The sequence below is a fragment of the Netta rufina genome, assembly GCF_964035555.1.
Source record: "Netta rufina genome assembly, chromosome: 7".
In the NCBI taxonomy this organism is placed as follows: domain Eukaryota; kingdom Metazoa; phylum Chordata; class Aves; order Anseriformes; family Anatidae; genus Netta; species Netta rufina.
In genome coordinates this window covers 9776059-9798437 of record NC_140130.1, presented here as the reverse complement: position 1 = coordinate 9798437, position 22379 = coordinate 9776059, and the positions used below count along the sequence as shown (strand labels likewise).

At 36.6% G+C, this 22379-nt stretch overlaps 1 protein-coding gene across 2 annotated transcripts in view; it reads right to left on the bottom strand.

The window, feature by feature from the left end:
• Positions 1-362: 362 nt before the first annotated feature.
• The window catches only part of PARG (poly(ADP-ribose) glycohydrolase), a 63651-nt gene continuing 41634 nt past the window's right edge, over positions 363-22379 (bottom strand). For both annotated transcript variants that reach the window (XM_084290443.1, XM_084290444.1), the window contains exons 11-18: positions 20921-20981; positions 20216-20291; positions 18760-18907; positions 12829-12907; positions 11761-11869; positions 7937-8042; positions 3986-4114; positions 363-3206 (exon numbers count right to left, since the gene is read on the bottom strand). In XM_084290443.1, coding sequence (XP_084146569.1) covers positions 3043-3206; positions 3986-4114; positions 7937-8042; positions 11761-11869; positions 12829-12907; positions 18760-18907; positions 20216-20291; positions 20921-20981 — 872 coding nt within the window. In that variant the 3' untranslated portion in view covers positions 363-3042. The remainder of the gene's footprint in view (positions 3207-3985; positions 4115-7936; positions 8043-11760; positions 11870-12828; positions 12908-18759; positions 18908-20215; positions 20292-20920; positions 20982-22379) is intronic.

Genomic DNA, 22379 nt, shown 5'->3' with positions numbered 1-22379 from the left:
AAATGTCTGCATATGGCTATATACATTTATGAAATCTCTCACTAATGCTCACACTCTCCATATTCACAGTAGTTACTTCCGTTTTAAATTGCTGTGCAGACTGAATCATCTGCTACATTGTCATACAGCATAAACGTATTATTTTTGAGACAGAATAATTATTAGATTAACTACTGTTGTAGGATTAACAGTCACGAGGTACAACTATTACTGTAGTCACTAGCATTGTCATCTACATTCAAATGTGCTGGGAATTTCTCTGTCCTCAGAAGTATATTAAGAGACAAAGCAGACCACATTGCTTCAATCTTTTTTTTTTTAATTATATTCCTACAAAAATCATGTAAACATTAGCATACAGATCCAGAAAAAAAATCAATATAATATAATGATGCATAAACTGTAAGTTTTGAAGAATGTCAGGAACAGTTCACCAGTCTATAAATTAATATATACAGTAATGGGTACTCATCCTAAGGTAAGAACACCTCATAACTGAGGAATTTAGGTGAAAGAGCTGTAAAACAAACAGAAGCGCTCTGTCACCAACTTTACTATGAGGCAACATGGCAATCTAAATGACTGCCTGTTGTTGTTTCATATTAAGGATTCAATTTAGCTGCTAAAACAAGTATAAAACAATAGTTTTGGTAAGAAGTTTATTTGAAAACATATATCAAACATCCTTAAAGTAATAAAAAACAAAAAAAACAATACTCCATAAACAAGTTTCTGGAAGAGTGAATCTGAAGCTTACTAGGCTGCAAAGATCCTCAGCCTCTCCACTCCACACTGCTCCAAACAGAGCACCAAAACTCATCTCTAGCTGAAGGAAATATCTCAGGTAGTTTATAAATGGAGAACAGAGGCTGGATGGAAGAAGTGAGATGCAGAACACATATTGGGCTGATTCAAAAGAGTTGAAGTAGATTTTTTTGCCATCTTATTTGGTACATTTTTCATACACAAAAACATCACTTCCCCTCACAATATTGCACTAATAAAGATGTATTTATTTACAAGAAAGGGGAGGTCACCACTAGCCACCTAAAGCTTTTTGCTATATCTTCTTCCAGTTGGTTAGAAACAAATTCTGTTTACCTTTTCTATAGGAAATCCTGAGTAGTTAAGTGAAGAAAACTTGGCAGCTAGCACCAATTTTCTTTCTTTCTTCTTAATTAACCAGGGGCATTTGTCATCAGCAGTGCATCTAGAAATGCTGTCATAGTTAAACCTAAATGCCAGAATAAGAGCTTATGATAAAACACTTACTCCTATTGACAGAATCTCAACCAACACTGAAACACTAGGAGCAGGAGAAAAGAGTTCCACTAACCTAGAGGATGCAAGCTGCAAACAGCCTGAAATTCTATCCCATTTTTTTTTCTTAAAACGGACACAAGTAGAGAAAACCACAGCTGGTAAGAATAATAGGAAGAAATCGCTTAAGCTGCTGTGTCCATCACCTTTTGAGCAACACACTTCCAACCTTCCCACTGCAGTGTCAATTCTGCAGGTACTTGCAAATGACCAAAACTCTTTGCTGCTGCTCTCCCACATGAGCAGCTCAAGCAGTGAGTGCTTTATTGCAAGGCAGTAACTAAATGCTGGAAGCTGTTGGTAGTCTAAATTATACTTCAGGATTAGAGAGGTTTTATCAGACATTAGCCAAAAGGATGTGTTGGTACTACAGCCTCAGCTCCCTACGTTTCCTGCTGCTGTTTTACTTGTGTTGCTAAGCTGGTAATAGCTATGACAGACCAGACAAATCTAATACAGAAGAGGTTAAACTAAGCAATTTGGGCTTAAACTTAAACTCAGTTTAAATTTCTGATAAACTAACATTCCATTGAATTGGCCCTGTATGCAGACCTGGAGAAGTTTTTTCACAGATTTATCTGCAGTTTTGTGTAAAATATTAATGTACTATAGAAACGTTAATTTGTTACTCACAGAGACAGTAATAGCACAGCTTTTACACAGCTTTTGACCCTTCTTCAACATAATCATTCCCATGTCTCGAAAGACAAGGGCACAAACAACTAACAAGACCTTAGTTCTTATCTGTAGCTTGAAGATGCTCCTCCCACCGATAAGTAAACGATTTCCATTACCTTATGTTATCCCATGGGGATTTTATGCTCACATACATACATATTGCAATAAAGGAGAACTGATATGAGAATATAAACACGATTAATTCTGATGAAGTTGCCAACAACAGTGAACTTTGAGAAACTTCAGATATACTATGTTTAAGACCTTGTTCCGTGTTGTAACAGCACCAACAAAACGGCTTTTAAGTTTGATGTGAAAAATGTTTCTTTTTGTTTGTAACTTTGATCATGTTTCTCATTTCCCAGCCTTCTATACTTCAGACTTTCTCTACTTCTTCATGATAACTTTTTGTCTGATTTGGTAAAGATACAGCAGTTGTGAAATACTTTACAGCTCCCTCCACAATCTTTTCATCTTCAGCCATTTATTAAAAAGTATATTAAAAACAGGACATTAAGTTAAATGAATGAAAAAGTTGGTAAGAACAATGAAAGTACCGTGGCAGTCTTAACGAGGTAATCAAATTATTACAACTTTCAGTACAAGTGACCCTTACAATGCTTCTCTCTAAAATCAACCCAGGAGCCATAGAGCTCCACATACTCCAGCACTAAGTTCAGTAAGAAATCTAGGTAAGATCTCTCAAAAATAAAGGCAAAAGAGTACAGAGAAATCTTCTGAAGTCCTTCAGCAATCTCTTGACTGAAATACAAGTGTGTCCAAAATCTCCTGCTTAACAAGGTATAATGCAAACTAGATTTACCAAGGAAATCCCTTCTGTACACACATGAACAAGGTTTTCATGTATGAAACTATCAAACAAACAGAAAAACCTCTCATAGTTCAATTTTTGTTTGATGTTTGATAACCACCAATGCAATCAATATATATTAAATTATCCAATTCATACATTACACTCAGCAATTCAAACAATATACCAGTGGGAGGAGGAGCTGAACAGTATTCTGACCAAGCACATTTATTTTAGTCCTCAAAGCACAACCCTTTTTCTTCATCATCGTCAGTAGAATCTGCATAGGATTCAACGGTGTTATATATGAACGAGTACAGCTTGACATCTGGTCCTGAAGCAGAACAGCATCTGCATTCTTCGTTGTAGTATCTGAGTAACAGCCTATAAATGTCCCCTTAAAAATAAAAAGGAGTAATGTTTAAAAAAAAAAGTAAGATCATGCTATGCAAAGAATGTATGGCTGCAACTGAAGACTAGAATCGCGCACACACTGAAACACTCTCCAGGAACATTCTTTACACGAGAAGTGAATGAGGAGGTAGACAACTGCATAAGGGGAGCCTTCCTGTTTCCAAGTTTGTTAGAACATAGGGTGGACTCCCTCCACTTTCTGTTCAGCTCTCTGCAGAAGCTATCTGACCTTTACTTTGCATACGTACCACTTACAAACGTACTGCCAATTACCTAGCTTTGTGCTTCTATCTCAGACACTTCAGTTACAGTGGGGCAAGGGATGTAGTGCTTTTCTTGTATTGCTGCTGTGTAACAGATCTGACTACTAATTCTTCTTACAGCATTACAGGATTAAGCCAGAACCATGATAAGACATCTCTATCAACAATGTGAAGAAGGTGTAAACAGATATATTTTTTTGGGGAATTATTTTGAGTTACATTAAAAAAAAACTTTTACATATCTTTGGTCTACCATATGTATTTTCATTTTCCAAATTCTGGAGCATAACTCCAAAGTGTGTTATTCAGGGATTCTAGAAGTCCAACAGATTAACATTGTTCAGCTGACCCTGAATCAAGAGCTCCCTGCTCTGAAAACAGGCGCAAATAAACTGAGATCCACTTGCTTGGGTTCAGAACTTGATTACAGTAATTCTTACTGGACAGTTTCCACTTATAGAGAAGTCTCTGCTGAATGAAAAGATTTTTGTATGCTCACCAACAGTTTGGCCCTTCTCACAGAGAAAAGTGTGCATGCTGTAAATATCTCGCATCAGCTCCACATCTCCAAAGGTAAAATAAACAATATCGCGTCCAGACTCAGCAGCTGCCAATATCTGTATTAAGGCTGAAATAACAGAAAACGAGATTACATTCATGAATGCAGGATAAAACAAGCTGTTGAAGGGAAAAAACAGCTTAAGGTTTACAGCAAATCACCATACCACCCATCTCCAGGTGAACACTGCAAAGCAATTTGAACAATAGGCAGATAAGCTGCTTCCACTTTTAAAACAAAGTACAGAATATTGGGCATTGCAGCTCAGAACACTCAAGTATTCTGGTGCAGCCACTAGCAATAATTGCCCTTACTTTCTGGATAAACTCTTTAAAAAGTAAGAATAAAAATGTGAAGTCCATCCCCCGTCCCAAGATGCACACAGCTGTTACTTATCCACTAAACATGTGCATCAGCATAAGGAAACAAGCCAAGAAACCTTATATCCTGGTTTAATCTATTTATAATTGAGTCAAAATTGTTGGGTACAAAGTGACTGTAGCAAGTCACAGTTTCTATTCTCCACCTTCCTTCTGAAGGAATGGAGCTTACTTTTTTACTGGCTTAGCCACACAAAGCAGGAGCTGATCTTACTTCCATCTCCCAAGAGATCTGTGATTCGGCAGCCTCCTACTGTGCAATTTAAGGTATCAATTTTACTCGTAATAGAAGTATGCAGCATGAAATACAATGGCTTGTTCTGACCTCCAAAAAGGGGGGGTCTTATGGGTACTGCTTCAATAATCATCTTTGCAATAACAATATTAATCACATTTTAATTAATTACGGGGTAGAAAACATTTTATTCTAAATAAAACAGCATATGTACTGAATTACTACCTGCTAGTGGAAACTAAGTAGAAAGCTCTTCAGAGCTCAGCTCTGAACAGAAATTTAATAAAATATTGCATTCTCTAATCAAAAAACTCTTGTAAATCCATAGGTAAAATTATAAATTACATGATTCACATGCGAAATCAATCTCAATCTGGGAATGATATTTTAATTAAACTACTGAACCAGCTGTGGATTTGGTAAAGCTTCAGTAGTTCAGCTTTTAAAGGGCCTAATTAACTAGCTTGCATAGGGGAACAGAATCTAATGAATCTTCATATTCATTCCAAACAAACAATGCAGTTTCACTTTACACAAGACATATTAAAAGTATTCTACTGTTTATTTTGGCTTGCTATAAATCTCATGAAACAGGGGTCGAAATTTCTGTCAAGAGCCAGGCTTCACAGTCTTCCAGGCATTAACAATACACGAGGCCATCCAAAACCTCCATCGTACCAACACAAGAGACCACCAGTAACAGAGCTTGGGGTACAGGGGACTGGAGCACTCATGTCCCTTGTGCCCCACCTGATGTGACCGTGTTTGGCTCTGCAGGACCCACACCCGAAGGAGTGGTTTTGCTGCCATCCTTGACCTTCTTCTACCACCTGGTGAGCCCAGGACACCAGCATAATACAGATCCTCCTGGGGACCCACACAGCCTTGCAGACCCAGCAGCTGGAACAACAAAGTTCTGCTTCAGTCCAATTTCCCAGAGGAAAAGAGGTTATCAGCAGGTTACCTGCACCTATAAATGGTTAAATCATCCTCTGGTTTCAAAACCAAGACAAGATCTTCCAACTTTCCCAATCATATAATCATACATTTTCAGTATTTGAAGTCTTATGTTCACGCTAATGTTTTGTGGAAACATCCCTAACTTAGATAAAATGAGAAAAATTCCAGCTATCAGGTCTTTCATTCATAAAGCCAGATTCAGTTCAAACACTTCAGTTTTCACAACATCTATGACCTTGATTGTATCCATGTTTTTATACATGGTCACGTTCCTTCAATTCATGACTAAAGAAATCATGGTAAAATACGATACTGCATTATGGAACTTATCCAATTATATCCATTTACATAAAGTCACTTGGTTGTTCTGAAGTCCCTGTTACAGATCCAGATACTACATTTGAAAGGATAACGGTGTATATATTTAAGAATATCACATGAAAAGTATTTTCATCTTTAATTTAATAATTATGAAAATTGACATTACAATGCGCTGCCAAGCCAGTGTAATCAAAAAAGATTCTGGGGAGTTGCATAACATTGTCGTATTGATAATCTTAGAGTTCAAAAACATTCTGAAACAAGGAATTTATGAATCCCTGTGAAGCATAAAAGGTTGTTCTGCAGTATAATTTGGTTAAAGAGAAGTGGAAACCATTGAGAGAATTTGCAGTTTAAACCAACCTTATACAGTATTCCAGAACAAAGGGAGAAACGCCTTTACTACTTAAGGCCATGTAAAAGCATCTGAGCTAGAAACATTGGTTTCACTTGGTTATCACAAATCAAGTGCAACTCTAAGTCTCATAAAAAACACACAAGACAAATTATTGTACCATCTTCCTAGCTCATCGTCTACCAAAAAATTAAATCATCCTATTTCCAGTCAGCATTGGCTCAGAGAAAGATGTCACATGCTAAAAACTATGTCCATATCCGATAGCACGTCCCTGTCATTTAATTCTCTTTATTAAGTATTGATTTTGCAGAGTCAACTAAGAAATTAAGCTCAGTTTCCAAGAGAGCAACATTAGACTGAGGAGTTACTGATCTCTTTCTCTGTAAGGCCTGCCAAAAGACCAGGAGATGACTTAAGAGTACACACACATTTTAATGAGCACTTTCATAACAGCGGCAATTGGCTGTTAAACATTAATTCTGGCAAACTGGGGGGAAAAACAAGGTTGATCTGAAACCAGAGGAAAAGTTCATAATATTTTATTTTGAGCTTTCATTTATGTTAAAATTAAAGAGAGTTCACTGCAGATTTATTGACTCTCATGAGCTCATGGCTCATTTCTTTGTTGACAAAGACATCTTTTCTTATGGGCTTCCTCAACAAATGGACTCAACTCTGGTGGTCTTTGTCAGTATACCTTGCTTCTGAGCTCTGACTGATGGAGGAGAAATAAAGCAATCCAGGAAGCACTCCTTAGGCCAAAAGTTACATCCAGTGCTGAACAAGTTACAGCCTAGACAGATGAGCAGTATTTTTTATCAGACACCAACACAACAGAAAAAGAGGGATATTATAATCAGATCCAAGAGGGGTCCTTAGGAGTCCTTATGTAAATCAAAACATTGATTATGATTCATGCTAGGAAGGTTTAATAAAACATGATCAGATCCTACTTTTGGTATTGACAATCTGCACTTGGCAACCAGTTTAACGGAAATCAAAAACAACTGTCATGAAAACAAAGAAATTTGAAAGAAAAATAGATTCTCAATGAGTAAGAGATGATTAGATCGAAGACTAATGAAACTGATAGCCTGATGATTGTTTATTTGATAATGTAATGCCCTAAAGCTGTTCAGAAAAAAAAAGTACTCTCCAAATGTTAGAAATTAATAAAAACGTGAATTTCTTTGCAGAGTATGAATTTTTAGGCATAGGCTAGAAAGACCAGTCCAGAAAGATCAACTGATTTATATGACTGAGAACTAGAATGCGTAGGTTCTTTTGCAAAGTAGTATTGAATATCCATGGTTCTGAAATTTTCAGTGCTACAAATCCTTGTAAGCCTGGCATTTCAGAAACCACCACGTACCTATTCCAAACCTTAAACTGAAAACAGCATAGAAAAGCAGCATGCATTTTTATTGTTTAAGATCGTATTGTTCATATACTAAATATCAAAGCTAACAAACTAGTTCTATCAACAGTTTAATCAACTTTAGCCAAGAATCAGAACAACAGTTAATACACTATAGAAAGCCAAAAAATGTACTTACCTGGAAAAAAAAGAGTAAGGTCAAAAATCAAAATTTAAGTTACTTGATTCATTTGGACATTAATGTATTACTACAATTTACCTTTTAATCTGGAGTCCCCTCCAAAGGCACCACATCCCCAGTTTCCTGTAGCTATTGCAGACAGATGTTGTGGCGGAACACTGGGTCGAGAGAAGCCACAGTAGGCCTGCAGGCAGACATACAGGCAGACATGAGTCAGAAGATGAAGTTGACAGGCAATCTGGTATGCTATTTTCAAACAACTAGATGATAACATTAATCAGTACTGTCTTGTAGCAATAAAAACATCAAAATAAACTCAGTATATCACTAGTCTTTCTTTAAACTCAAAGTCAATCATGGTATCAATAAAGAATTTAAGGTGAGAATTTTGCCTTACTTGGATCCAAGATAACAATTAGATGCAGGTGCAGATTCTTAAGGATTTCAAAGCTACAGGAAAGTTTTCAGGATAGCTGGAGCAGAGAATATAACTTCAGGAGTAGATGATATTACATCTGTTTCTTGTTGGCACACTTGAACATGACAGCTAAACTGCTGCAGCCAGTATTGCTAAAACTCCTTAACACAAACTAAGATACCAAATGACATCTTAGAATACAGGTCTAAAACAATAAGCAAGGACAGGAGAAAAAAGCAAATACTATCTAAAATCTTGAGTAAAGGCAGGTGCTTCCATATACAGAAAAAAGTGTCTAAATCCCTCTAGGAAGTTTTTCAATGATACAAAAAATTATTTAACACTGGTACAGATCGCAGTACATGTTTTCACTCTTACCTGATCTAAGCAGTAAATTCACACTTCTGCTACTTACATTTTTAGCAGTGTGCCATGATTCGGAATTTGCATAAGAGCACTTTGACACCATCAGGTGCCTCCAGCTTCTTAAACTCTCGAGTCAGAACTACCAGCACCCTCAGTGTCCCAAGCATGCTTATAATGACTAACTAAATGCATACATAAAGCGGGCCAAGCAAAAGCATACTCTGGCTGTCTGGAAAATGATCCATCTCCATCCTCCCAGTGAGAGAAATGGAGTGGTGTCACAATAGGATGACATTTTCTTCTCACATTCTACTTAATGGGCATGTATTCATCAGCTAGCCAGGAAAGAAAACAGAATAAAAACTGTCTTGTCAAACACAGTAAGGAAGTCAGCAAATGCTTGGAAGGACACCAGCAGCAAAAAGACTATCTAAGTTAGTGTTCACTCCCCTATGATTTTTTACAGCAAGTAAAGGATAAAGCTAGAACTAATCACTTCCCAGAAAAGAAACAATGCACTGATATTTTAAATAGCTTTCACCTATGAATACAAAAACATGAAAGCCACTTAGGTACTTTTAAAGCAACTGCTTCTGTATGGGAAAAAAAGAGCTGTTCCATTTGAACTACATGAATGAATCTGCTTTAAGTTATAAGCAACCCTCTATAAATTGCATCTCACCTTATTTAGAAGTTGTGTGATGTTTATAATTAGTTGTTGTTTTTTTTCATTTAAAATGGTTCAATACAGTTCTCACAGCTAAGCCTGTTTGAAACATAACTGTTCTGTGTACCATAATTTTTAGGGAAGCATTTCTTGCCAAGTATGAAGCTGTAGCAATTTTAATTATTTTTAATCAGTGGTCATCAAAATAGGCTTCCTGACATTTATGACTGGGATTGCAAGCACAACTGTTAAGTCAGTTGTTCCTTAGCATTTGGGAAATGGTGACAGAGTTATTGATAGGACTGACTTCATGAGGCAATAATCTCAAGGGGCTAGCAAAGCTAACAAAGATCACATCTCTTACAAAAATATCTGCAAATCTTAATGTTGAAATCTGATGCCATTTTTTTCCTCATTCTGAAAAGGTGACTTTAGACACTATTAATCTTGTTTTCAATTAAACTAGAAGCAAGGGTCAGCCTCAGACAGGCAGCTTGCAAGGAAACTGATTGTGAACATCTGGTTCCATAAAGCAAACAGATCTTATAAAGGAAAAATCATACAGGCTTATAAGAAAACATGAACTGTAAGAAGGACCCCTTCATTCTAGTTGTTTCAATCATCTCCTATTGTTCCAAAATTACAGTTGGACAAAAGAGCCTCTGGAAACAAAGGGAGGACGAGTTACATCTACCAATCCATAATACACTCATATTTTACAGCCTCTGTGCATATACTGTCCTTACGGAGTCCTAATTTATTGGAAAACAGTAGATATAAAGATGCAGCTTATTCTGTCAACTTGCTTACACCCATGAGCAAATCTTAAAGTTAATACAAATTTTAAAACAGACTTAAAAGCCGCTACAGTACATTTGAAGGTGTTTGATTTGTTAGAACATTAGTCTCCAATAAATTTAATTCTGTTTACTACTATAAAATATCATTTACTCACATTAAGATTTTATTTAAATACCAACCAGTCTTCATCAAACACCACCATCCAAACTGATACGCTGTATAAAAGTTCCATGGATCTACCATGATTTGTTTTAAAACAATCCAAATCCAATTAATAATGCTGAAAATTTTAGGCAGATCATAAATCCACTTTCATAGGTAATTTGAATTTTGTACCAAGATATCACTGAAGTTTACAAGATTTACTGTCTTTTTCAGGGCTAATTTAATTGCCAACCATAAAGAAATGAGCTGATGAATGTTACTTTAGTCACAGGGCTAAGGTTTTAAAACTACCTTAGATTAAGTCCTTCAGTCCTGTACATCATTTCTGGGAGGAAAAAAATTGATTAGCATTCCTCTCTTCTTTTTTTATCTGAAAATAAGGAATCTAATCTACGTTTAAGTTTCAGATGCACCCTAGAATATTTTATATACCCTCCTACACCACAGAAAGTAGGAGACCTAACACCTGTAGGCTCGTGGCCTTATATTTAACCCTCTAGGTAAAGCATAGGCCTGCTGCATCTATTAACGTACAAGCACGCTACACAGACTGTTGGCCTGTTTTTAACCCAAACATAAGCACACTAATACAGTGTAACTGTATAAGCATTCTTGCACTCAACTGCCCAGAAAAATCACATTGCCATTGCTACAACAGGCTGCAGACATTGCACTACCTATGCCTTATGCTAACCACACAAGGCCCTCCATCTGGCCCTGTTATCAACTTATTATGAGAATTTGCTGTGTGCAGACTGATGACAGGTGTCTCTTGTTATGACACAATTTAAGAATGAGATAACAGCAAAGGTCTTGAAAACATTAATATGGGCTGAAAACTAGAGCCCCTGGTTTAAAAACAGCTCCCTGATGGCAACTACCATTAGTCATTGCAAAAACACAATCTCAAGAGATGGGAATCAGCTTCAAGAATTTGAAGAACTTCTGCTTCAAGAAAAGCAGCAGCAGCAAAGCAAGAAGGGAAAAAACAAAACAAAACAACAGAACAAAACCAACCCCCAAACAACTCACATAGTATGTAAATACTCCAAGAGTTTACATGAAAGGTAGAAGAGAAGGAAGTGGCACCATATTTATGTTTTGTCACCATGTTAACACATGAGGTGCCCCCTTCTCCACCTTGACCGAAAGGCTGATTGGGATTCAGCAGAGCCAATCATGGAGAGAACTTACCAGTTTAGAAGCAGGACAGGGAAGAATTTGCAAAACATATAGCTTTTGTTTATAGTTCTGAAAATGAAGTAAAATGCCCCTTTGAACCCATTGAATCCATGCCACGTAAATCATTCTATTTGACAAGCTTCTACTTTAACAACATACAGCAAAACCCTGAAATACAGCTATTGTAAAAGACAACTGAGCAAAAACTTTCTTATTTGAAGATGATAATACAAAAATATTTGGAAAGTTATGGCAAACAATGAAACAGCCTTAGACTGCAGGCTGTCGTAAAAAGTTCCTTGCCTTGTTGAGCTCTCTTCTGATTTTCTCTGGACCAAACTGATCAAGGAAACGTCTGAAGTGGAATGCATCTATAGCTACAATTTCAGTGTAGCGTCGCTGCCATTCATCCCTAAATTTGGAGGAAGAAAAGATGACAGTAAAATTAGTGTTTATTGTTATTATCATTGGCTATGTAGTCATGATCTAAAATAAGCAATTCCCTGCAGAGCTTCTCCATTCGTAGAAGCTAGAAAGGTACTCTTGGAACAATGGGGCACTGAATATAGCATCAGAAGAGAGACAGGTTTCTGTGTAAATTTACAAATACTTTGTCCTAGACTTTGATTGTAAAAGTAGAAACGTGGCACAAATCTAAACAATACTGTTTATTAAGTACAGAGGAACACCATATGGTCAAAAAAAGAGTACGTTGGTTCTTTACCTACCTCTAAAATTTATAGAATCACTGAATAGTTTGGGTTGGAAGAGACCCTTAAAGATCATCCAGTCCCAACTCCCTGCCACCAGCATGGGTCCACTAGGCAAGTTGCTTAGAAGTCCCATACAACCTGACCTTAAACACTTGATATTGGAGAGTACTTTATTTTTTTTTTTTAATCATTTCCATACAAAATTGATAATTTTGTATATTTATGAATTTAATTTCCTGACAATGCTGTCAAGAGACAATTAAGAGCTTTCTACTTAGGCTCACAATATTAAATCTGATTTTGCCATACGAATAGTAGTATGATGTATACAATGATACCATGACACTCAGAGTACCACTGTCAAACTTCTTGTGACAAATTAAAATCCGCAGTTCAGTCAGTACCTTCAGAAAATTTTGGATTCAATACATATAACATAAAAGCTGTTGATTTAAGGACTGACAAGTTGGCAGGTACCATCATTAGTATCAGTAAAGCAAGGAAGACAATAGATTAGGAGATAACTTTCTTAGCTTGTTGCGTCTACTGAAGAGAACAGGATCAAGCAATACATTTTTCTGCTAAGACAAATACTCAAGTTTTCAAGTTTAAGACGTATGTTTATTCCTTCACTTGAAATATATATGTGGAACTTTACCTTGGGGTCTTATCTTCATGGCTTCTTGCCCACCGGTAAGTTTCTGCATAGCCTGTATATTCACTGTACTGCTCAGTACCTGAAACAAATGATTTACCATATTACATACAAAATATTTAGATATTTCTTTCTCTTGGAAAATCTTTCATAGGAATCACTGCCTCTCTGAATGAAAACGCACCTCTCAGAAGCATCAACAGAAGCTAGAGATTCATCGCTGTATACAATTCTTGAAACCAGTACGGGCTTTTTTGTCACCTTATGTAATGTTTATTCTGTGGCAGACATTGCAAACATAGATCTTGTATGTGTGCTGTCCTGTATGCGTGCTGTCCAGTATATAACTAGAAGGTAGTTTTTGATTTTTCCACCCCCATATCAAATAGGCTCTCAATAAATTGCCTGTCTTCTTTGAAGTCATCCTGGTTAATATGTGGTTAACAAAGACTGCCCGTCTCCCCTCCAGCACGGGGACCAAAATGAAAGCAAGGTTTCCTTTAAAATGCATTGAGGAGCAAAACGTGAGAGCAAAAAGTGTCTGGTCAGCATTACTGGAATACAATGTCAGGCTAACAAAGGAAGGCTATGATTTTTGAATAATATAGAAAACCAGAAGTCCATAGGTGTGGCTGGTTTTTGCTTTGTTTTGTTTAAAACAGAGCAGCAAGGATATTTCTCAGTTTTGATTACCTGGTAACCTCTAAAAACTAGATAATTTCATAGTTTTTGGTAGACTGGCATATGTTTATTAACCATCAGGACTCTCTTAAAGACAGCAGCTCAGTTCCAGTGCTTTGAAATTGGAATAGGAACCAAGCAGGGAAGAAGAAATAAATTCTAAATGAATCAAAGAAAAACCATGCCATTTACATGCAGTCTATACTCACTACATGATACAAGTTATTAATTAGCACAACTCAGATCTAAGGACATTTTTGAGGTAAACACGAGTTGCTCCACTACCTAAAACCTGGCAATACTACCTCATCACAATTTAGCCAAAAGCTGAGCTGATGGTTTAAGAAACATGAGATGAAGGATATAAAGAAGATTTAAGTGTATGTGGCAGGCTGCATGTTTCCACTGAATTATTTTATTTCTCTAACGCAAAATTAGTGTCTACAAATCCACAGAGAAGCCCAATGGTAGGAACAAAGATTTCCAACACACTACTGTTACTCCAGTTGCTGCCCTACAACCTCTTGAGGGCAACCCTATATAAGGCTAGGTAGGACTGTTAAGCTTCCAAGTCTCACTGCCCAGTAATCCCTCCTTTCCTCTTGTTATTTTGTTTTGCGTTTGCTCAGTATGATTCTGGCACTATGACTGCTGACATGAATTCTTAAATATTACTGCAATTAATGGCACTGAACATATTGAAAGGCCGCTGTTCCCAGCTGTGGTGGCCAGTACCAGGAGGCTACTTCTGTTAAAGCCTGAGGACCCAGAAAATCATGTCTTGTACATACTTGGCTGCCCTGTGAAGAAGCCCAGCAGGGTATCTTGCAAGCATTAAAGGCTGTAGGAAAGTAGCACATTAAGTAGCTCAAGTCATTTTAGCTCTTTTGCTCTACTACACAAACTACTTTTCAAAGGTTTACCCTGAGAACAAGGAGAGCATTTTAACAGGGGGTAAAGATCATAACCCTAACAGGCCACTCCATCTTACCTAACCTCAGGTTCCTGCTTCAAAACTCAAATATGCAAAAATGCAAAGAAACACTCCTGAAGTATTTTGCCACAGCAAAATCAGTCTTCCCCGTTTTGGGCTTGTAACAGCTGAACTATTTTCAGTTGAATTTCAAAAGGTGGATGATTGAAGAGAACACCTTGTTTGGAAAATTTCTGCTCATACCGGTATAGTTTGGCACGTTATAAACAGTGCAAAAAAAAGATGACAACTGCTAAGCAACCCCTTAAACACAAACAGCAACATCAGTTATGCCAGTAAATATAACAGAAAAATAGAGTTTAGAAAGATCTGTAAGCATTCAAAATCACTGACAGCACAAAATGAGTGATTACTAAGAAGAGAGTCATGCCTAACTATTGCACAGGTTGGTGATATTCTGAGAAGACAAGTTTTTCAATCTCTAAATAGGAAATTAAAAACATTGAAAATCAGAAACATAAAACTGCTCACTTTTAATCTTATCTGACAAGGAAACCTGGATGCTTGTTTTCAGTAGCCTTAACTATATGAAACACAAGCTGTTAAAAATGTTTAAATCGATGCTTATATTTCAAGACATTTTCCCCACTTACACAAATCCATTTTTACTAAGATGACTTATCAGTGCTTCTTTAACTCATCTGCCTTATTATCCACTCATTATTTATTTAGATATGTCTAGACGATTAACCACACTGAGGACAAAAGCTCCACTCAAGGCTATTTTTGAAAGTTGCTAATCGAAGTGATTGTGATGGTAAAAGATTGCTCACCAAGAACCCACTGTTGCAAAATCAAAGTAAAAAAAAACAACCATGTGATGGCAGAACATTCCTATACAGTCATATTCATCCATGACCTTACACACACGACAACTGTGATTAGCTTAGATATTCAGAGGTCAGCTTTCAAACTGAGTTGTAGGCTATCAATTGTCAGTTAAGACCTCCTGACTTAGCTAAAATTCAGATTTACTGATATACTTGGGAATACTGTCTGAGCTAACAATAAGAAAAGGCAAACAAGAGAAGCGTTTAACTTCCCTGACAACCCTTACTAGAGGACAACCAACAAAACTTCAGTTTTGCGAAGAAAGCATTTCCTTTGTGGAAATGGAAAGCACATGGAAAGCATATGAAGGGAAAAGACTGGATTAGCAAGATATTGTAACAAGATAAATTACAACGTATTAAGATTATTTTTTCAAAAGCTGTTTTTATTAATTTTTATGAAAGTGCAGTGCATAATGACAAAAGCACCAAGAAGCAAACAAGCAAGCAAGCGCATATATAAAAAGAAGAAAAAGTCAAAACACACAAACACTAAACTCATGTCCCAGCAACCCAAGGATAATGAAAATCAATGGGTTTTCATGAGCAAAGCTCTGGAAATATGTCAGACAAAAACAATTATTCAACTGGCAACACTTTGGCCTGTGAACCACTGGGATATAAACTGCTATTGCTGGGAGATTAGAAGCAATACAGGATAAATTGGATATGTTTGTTTCCGGTGAATTTCCTTCCACATCCCATAAAAAAAAAAAAAAAGAGCCAAACAAGGCAGCGTAACACAGCTTGACCTTTAAAAGCAACTACAAAATACACAAAAGAATTTTGACTTACCCAAAGTCAAAACAAAGTATATACAAGGATGACTGAAAAAACACATCCATAGTGAAACTTTCTTCAGCAGAAGAATAATGACATCTCCAAGTACTAGCACTTATGGGACCTGGTCCATGAAATGGACAATGCCCCTCCCTCCTCAGATTCCACAGTCTCGCCACATGAATTGTATGCAAATGAAGAGCATTATCAAATTCCCTAGGATAGGGATGAAAGAAGTACCACACTGTCCCCTCTCGTTTTTCTTTAGAGGGATTGTTAAGAAATAGTACCACTAGCACCTCATAAAAATTAGTACATGGAAAAAACAAGGATGTGGTTTTGTAGTTACTGCCATAAATGCACATTTACTGCCAAAGATGAGGGAAGGTCCTGCTCTGTCTTTCAACCAGTTCTGACTTATTACATATGCATCAGCATTAGTCTTCTGGCTCTCCTGGCCCTCCAGACAATGGCATGATCAGCCAATCCAGCTGAAAAAACACATTATCACAAGTAAATTCTCAGCTGCACAAATTACCTGATCAAGTTTATTGCATGAGCAACGTGCTTAGAAGTCTCTGAACATGCACCACTGAGGCACAGATAGGACTGGCCATTGTTCAATCCGCAGTTTTAAAGCAAACATGGAACACAGCTTCACTGACTCTTAACAGTGTCTGAATATACGCAAACTTGAAGGAAAAACAAAAGCAAAAAACGCACCCTCCAAAAAAAATACCATAATAAAGAAAAAATTCTGAATGAAAACCCGTGACTCGCTTTCACAGCTCTACCAGAAATGCAATTGTAGGAATCTCTGGCATTGCTGCTGACATTTCAGTAGGTAGATGTCTGTGTTGAAGAACTTGACTGTGCATGACCACTTCCATATTCAGAACAGCGGTGATCTTAACCAGATACCATGCAATCACAATGAATTCAATTTCTCTCCCATTTCTCAGACTCTACTGCAAATTTAAGCTACACAGTTCTACCCATTAGGCCACTGAGTCAAGATGCATCACAAAACTAATTCATCAGGAGGATTGTGACATGCAGTGGAGGCTTGGCTATTAACTGAGATGGAAGAAGTCCAGGGATAAAATGAAAATGATGGGATGGCCATTTCCATTAGAGAAGGATGGAAGCAGCTCTTTCAAAACGTTTGTATTTGGAATCTGTTAGTACACAGACAGATAGCTGCACTCTGTTCTTATGCTCCCCAAAAAAGGCTCACTCAGAGGACAATACTTGAATAAATTACTTTTGTTACAGCATCATATCCAAAACACAAGACAGCAATCAGAACTGGCCAAGAAATTTAGCATTTATTTTTAAAAATAATCACAAAAGCAAGTTTACCTAAAAGTTTTCACAGAAAAGGCAAGGGTTTTGGTGGGTGGAAAAACAAACCAAAACACTGGGTGAAAGATTACCAAGGTTAAGACTGAAAACAAAAGAGGTGCTGGCCACTACAACCAATAGTTTCAGGGCAGGGTAAGATTTGGAAGATATAAGCTCAAATTTCTACCGTCCATGCATGTAAGAAAGAATGAGTGCTTTGGAAGGACTTTTTCCAAGAAAACTGTTCCAATGCCTCCACAAATTCCAGTCTGTTGAGTCAGTTCAGGTAATGAAAAACGATTTTTTTTTTTTTTTTTTTTTACACTCTACTAGGTTGAAAAATAACATACATAATCTATTAGTCCAAGCAAATAGTGTATCTCTTGATAAAATATTTTTTATTTACTCCAAAGAATAGCTATAAAGAAAAAAAATCTATCAACATTTTATTATTTTGCCAGTCACACAGTGTCTAGCTGCTGTGTTACCATGTATACAACCAGGATGCAGCATTACCTGGGACTGGCCAGTTCTTACCAGTGACATTAGCTGTTTTCTCACCTAATTATTTTGATCCAATGTGTAATAAAACATCACAAATTTTAAAACAGATGGTGAACAAAAGGAACAATATTTTCAGTGAAGCACTGGACAGACAGTGCACACAGACTCACAACAATATACTGGAGAAGCACTTAGCTTTTGATGTTGCAAGTTATGAACACAACCGATAACAAGTAATACGAACACATGTTTGTAACCTACTAAATCAACATTCTCAAGAAACATTTCCTGACTTTCTATCATTTTTTAACAGATGCTCATTTTTTCTTCTACCGCTTCCTTCCCTGTTTGGTAACCAGAAGACAGTTCCTATTCTCAGATTGAGCTTTCAGTCCCATGGATTACATTGAATGTTACAAATTCCAGACAGGAACAAAACCCACCCTGCTTTGGCACATCAGAAGCATTACCTGCTAATAGCTAGTAATTGTCTTTTACCTATGTTGCCCAACAGTATTCCTCATGTAGGCCTAAAGATGCTGAGTCCTTAAACAAATTTATATAAGGTAAGAAGAGTTCTGTAACACCTCATCTGCTCATATTGTTTCCTTCCTTCAAAAAGGATGTACTGGAACAGTGGCCCTACAGTCTTAAGAAGTCGGGTGAACAAGGAAACTTATTGTTAAGTGAGTACAATCTTTTTATTTTCCTACAACATTTAAGCATACTAAACAAGTTGAAATATATTTTTCTACATAGAAAACTAGAACAAGATGTGAAACATATACTGCAACAACTAACCTGTGATGATGAGACATTCATTGTGATCCAAGACTTCAGTGATGAGCCTCGATACAATCAGTTCTGGGTTGATTAAAAACCGAATTTCTTCTTGTACCAGTCCTGCCCCAGTGACACCACCTCCAACAAAACGGTTTGCAAAATCAACCTAACAAAAATATATTCAGGAGGATTAAGAGATAAGCAAACAGCATAAAATCCTTTCATTTACTGAGGTAAATAAAGTCCTGTACAAATTTCAACTCTGTTGAGATCCACTGCTACCATTTAAAAATACAAACAGCAGGACAGAACCTGATTCACAGCATGCCCATCTCATTCTTCCCTTTCTTTTGATTGAGAAAAATCAAAATGAGACAAGTGAGATATTATACAGCAAAATAAAGTTCTGCATATCAAAGGCTCTGAATCCCATTTTTAGTTTTGAAAGGGCATGCATGTAATTATAAAAAGTTTCAGTAAGTGTGAAAAACGGAAACAGCAGATTACAGTATCCTTCCTGCATTTTACAGACACAGAAGAATTATTAAGTTGTCCTTTAATAAGCTTTCTGCCTTGGCTGTCCACACAGAAGCATTTTTAGCTCAGCACTGCCCTGTACCAGTTGTTCTGTACTTAGAGGAATCTCTTATGGATTGTCCTTGAAACACACTTGGAACAAGGCACGCCATAGTTTTGATCACCAAGGTTTCTGCCTGATACAGGGAAGCTATGGACTCTAGTTTTTGCTACAATAATACATTTTTTATATAGACAACAGTTTTAAAAGCAATTGCTTTATTCAATAAATTACTACTTATGTAAGTTACCAACCCTTAAGAAGTTTGCACCACTTTTTCCTGTCTCAAGAAGTACTAATTTTTTTCTAATTAATTAATTTATGGTAACAGAACTCTAGAAGACAGACTGCTTTCCTTCTTTCTTTAAGGTTATTTGAAAACTCAAGTGTATTCCTTGCTATCGATATGGACAGGACATCTTCCTTTATCAATTTATTTCAACTGACTGGCTCTCAGACCAGAACAGTGGTGCTGTAGCAGCAAAGTCTCCTGAACTCCTGACCTGGTCACTGTCTGGGGCACAACCATCATAACAAAAACGAAAAAAAAAAAAAAAAGGCATAAGAACACCAAAACCCTTGGCAGCTCATCAAAATTCCAGCCTGAAACTTTTATCTTGTCAATCTTTGATCCCAGTTTGAACCAAAGGACCTGAAGCTGTCCAGGGCTTGTGATTTTCTGTCAGCTAGCTCTGTAACAGGTACATCTACCAGCCTCAGTGAGCTAGGGAATACTGATATCACTAGTTCTGCCCATGGAATTCATCTTGATGTTTCATTTACATGCATAACGCTTTGTCACTTGTCAATTGAGGATAAACAATTTTAAACTGACAGACTCTAAAAAATATGACAAAAACATGAGATAAAGCCACATTTACTGGTATATGCACTTACCTGTAGCATACCTTGTCCATTGCCTTCAATAGTGCCCTCATAGGTGACATGTAATCTAGACAGTTTTTTCTGAGATCTATCATTGAGGAAAAAAAATATTGCACAGAAAAGATGATTACAGGATCCCCAAAGAGACATCCATTTAAGAGAAAACCCGTCTAAAACCTAGCTTAAGGTGGTTAAAGCGTAAGGTGGTTAAAAAAATCCAAAGGATTAAGGAAAATGCATTTGCCTTTCTGAAACAATTTATTAAGGCTTAATAACACAGTCAGTTTCTCCACCTCTTTCATTACAAAGCCCCAAAAGTGAAGTTTCATTTCCACATTTTTCACACAAGTCTGTACCACATTAACTTGCTAACCAGGAAAAAAGCTGCAAGCATAGCATTTTAATTCATTATATTTTCTGTCATTTCTGGCATCAAGTCAGCTCTCACTTTCTCTCCTCTCAAGCAACAAACAAAAAGGTATTACTGTTTTAAAAAAATCTCTTAAGACTCGTCTGCTCCACAGGCAAACAGATACAAGCTCCAGTCACACTAACTGTCGGTGTCCATTCACCCACTTCTTTCTGTTCTTCTCTCCATAGCAAGCCAAACCAAACATTATTTTCCGGATCACTTGCTGGCCTGAATCAATTCAACTTTAATGGGATTCAGGTTAATCACTAAGCAAATTCTTACATTTAACGAGACATTTGACTTACCTTTCCCAGTCCGGAAACTCTTGGAGACTTTGCCTTGTAAACGTCACCAACCCAGTAGGTTCTACAAGCAAACAAACCCCAGGGGAAAGAAAAAAAAAAAAAAAAAAAAAAAAAAAAGTATTAACTGCTAGGCTTTTAGATTATTTTAATTACAACAAGCATAATTCCTGACAGAAACAGAAGTTAACTTCAAAAGCATGTATGGGTTTGAGGAGAACAAAAATAAATTTGCTTGCTCTAAAAACAAACAAAAAGCTTTCAATAAATGAATGCTTCTCTACAAGGGAATACTGTTATCAGTGGCGCTATATATATTGTTATTATATTTTTATTTATTTATATTTATTTATTTACAAAATTAAGCATTCACCTGTTGACAACATCTTCAGTTTACATAGCCCCTACTGTATTCCTTTACAAGGAATTCAATTACCATTTGCAATAAAAAAGTTGTGAAATTATTACAGTCATTTATAGAGCTAAGTTACTATTGTCTAATTCCTTTCAAAACAAACAAACAAACCAAGAAATTGGGTCTTAAAAGTGTAATACAAACTTTTAATTCAAGAAAACAACATGCAAAAATGTCATTAAGTAGTTTGAAGTTATAACATTAAGAAATGTAATACAGTAGTTTTGATAAAGCATGCTCCCAACAGATTTCTGATGCACAGGGGGCCAGAGACAGCTGCAAAAATTTTAAAACACTACTAAACTAGTAAGAAAAAGCCAGTACACTACAGCCCTTCTCACTTACACACATAGATCACAACTTACATTTTACCCCAGAGATTTATTTCTATTGACACTGCTGAAAGTTTGTTAGCTGAAACAGGAGGTAGCATTTAATTAGTTGTGAATGAAAATGATGAACTAAAGATGGACTGAACCAAGTACAAGGATTTCTATAATAGCTTGCAGCTGTTTTCCTATTTAGAACAAACTCTTCTGAGAGAATATGAAGCTAATAGTGAAATACTGACACAAAAAGAGAAAGTTCGATAAAAATTCTTTAAGATATCGCTGCAGATGCAACATATGCAACAGCAGTAAAATCCCTTTCTCCTAAAAATGTAATATATAAGATCTGATACAGTTCATACTCTGATAAATATATTTTTGAGAGTTTATGCAGGCATTCAAATTAATGGCAACAACAGAATATTTGACCACGCACACTAAGGAAACTACCATGCTAATTTCTAGAAGAGCTGAAGACATCCCACTTCTTGATACCATTTACTTTATTTTAAACTGGGAAAAGTTCACAGCAGCTTTGTTTTGGATGAACAGAAGGGAAAAACCTGAAGTATCAACACAAGCAAGGAAAAACCACTTAGAATTAAAAATGTCATGGTCAGAGAACTAAATGGGCATCCTACAGGAAATCTGAAAACTGATCCAGAATCTTTAAGCAAGAGACAGTACCTGTAATTTTAATGACTATATATGTTGTTAA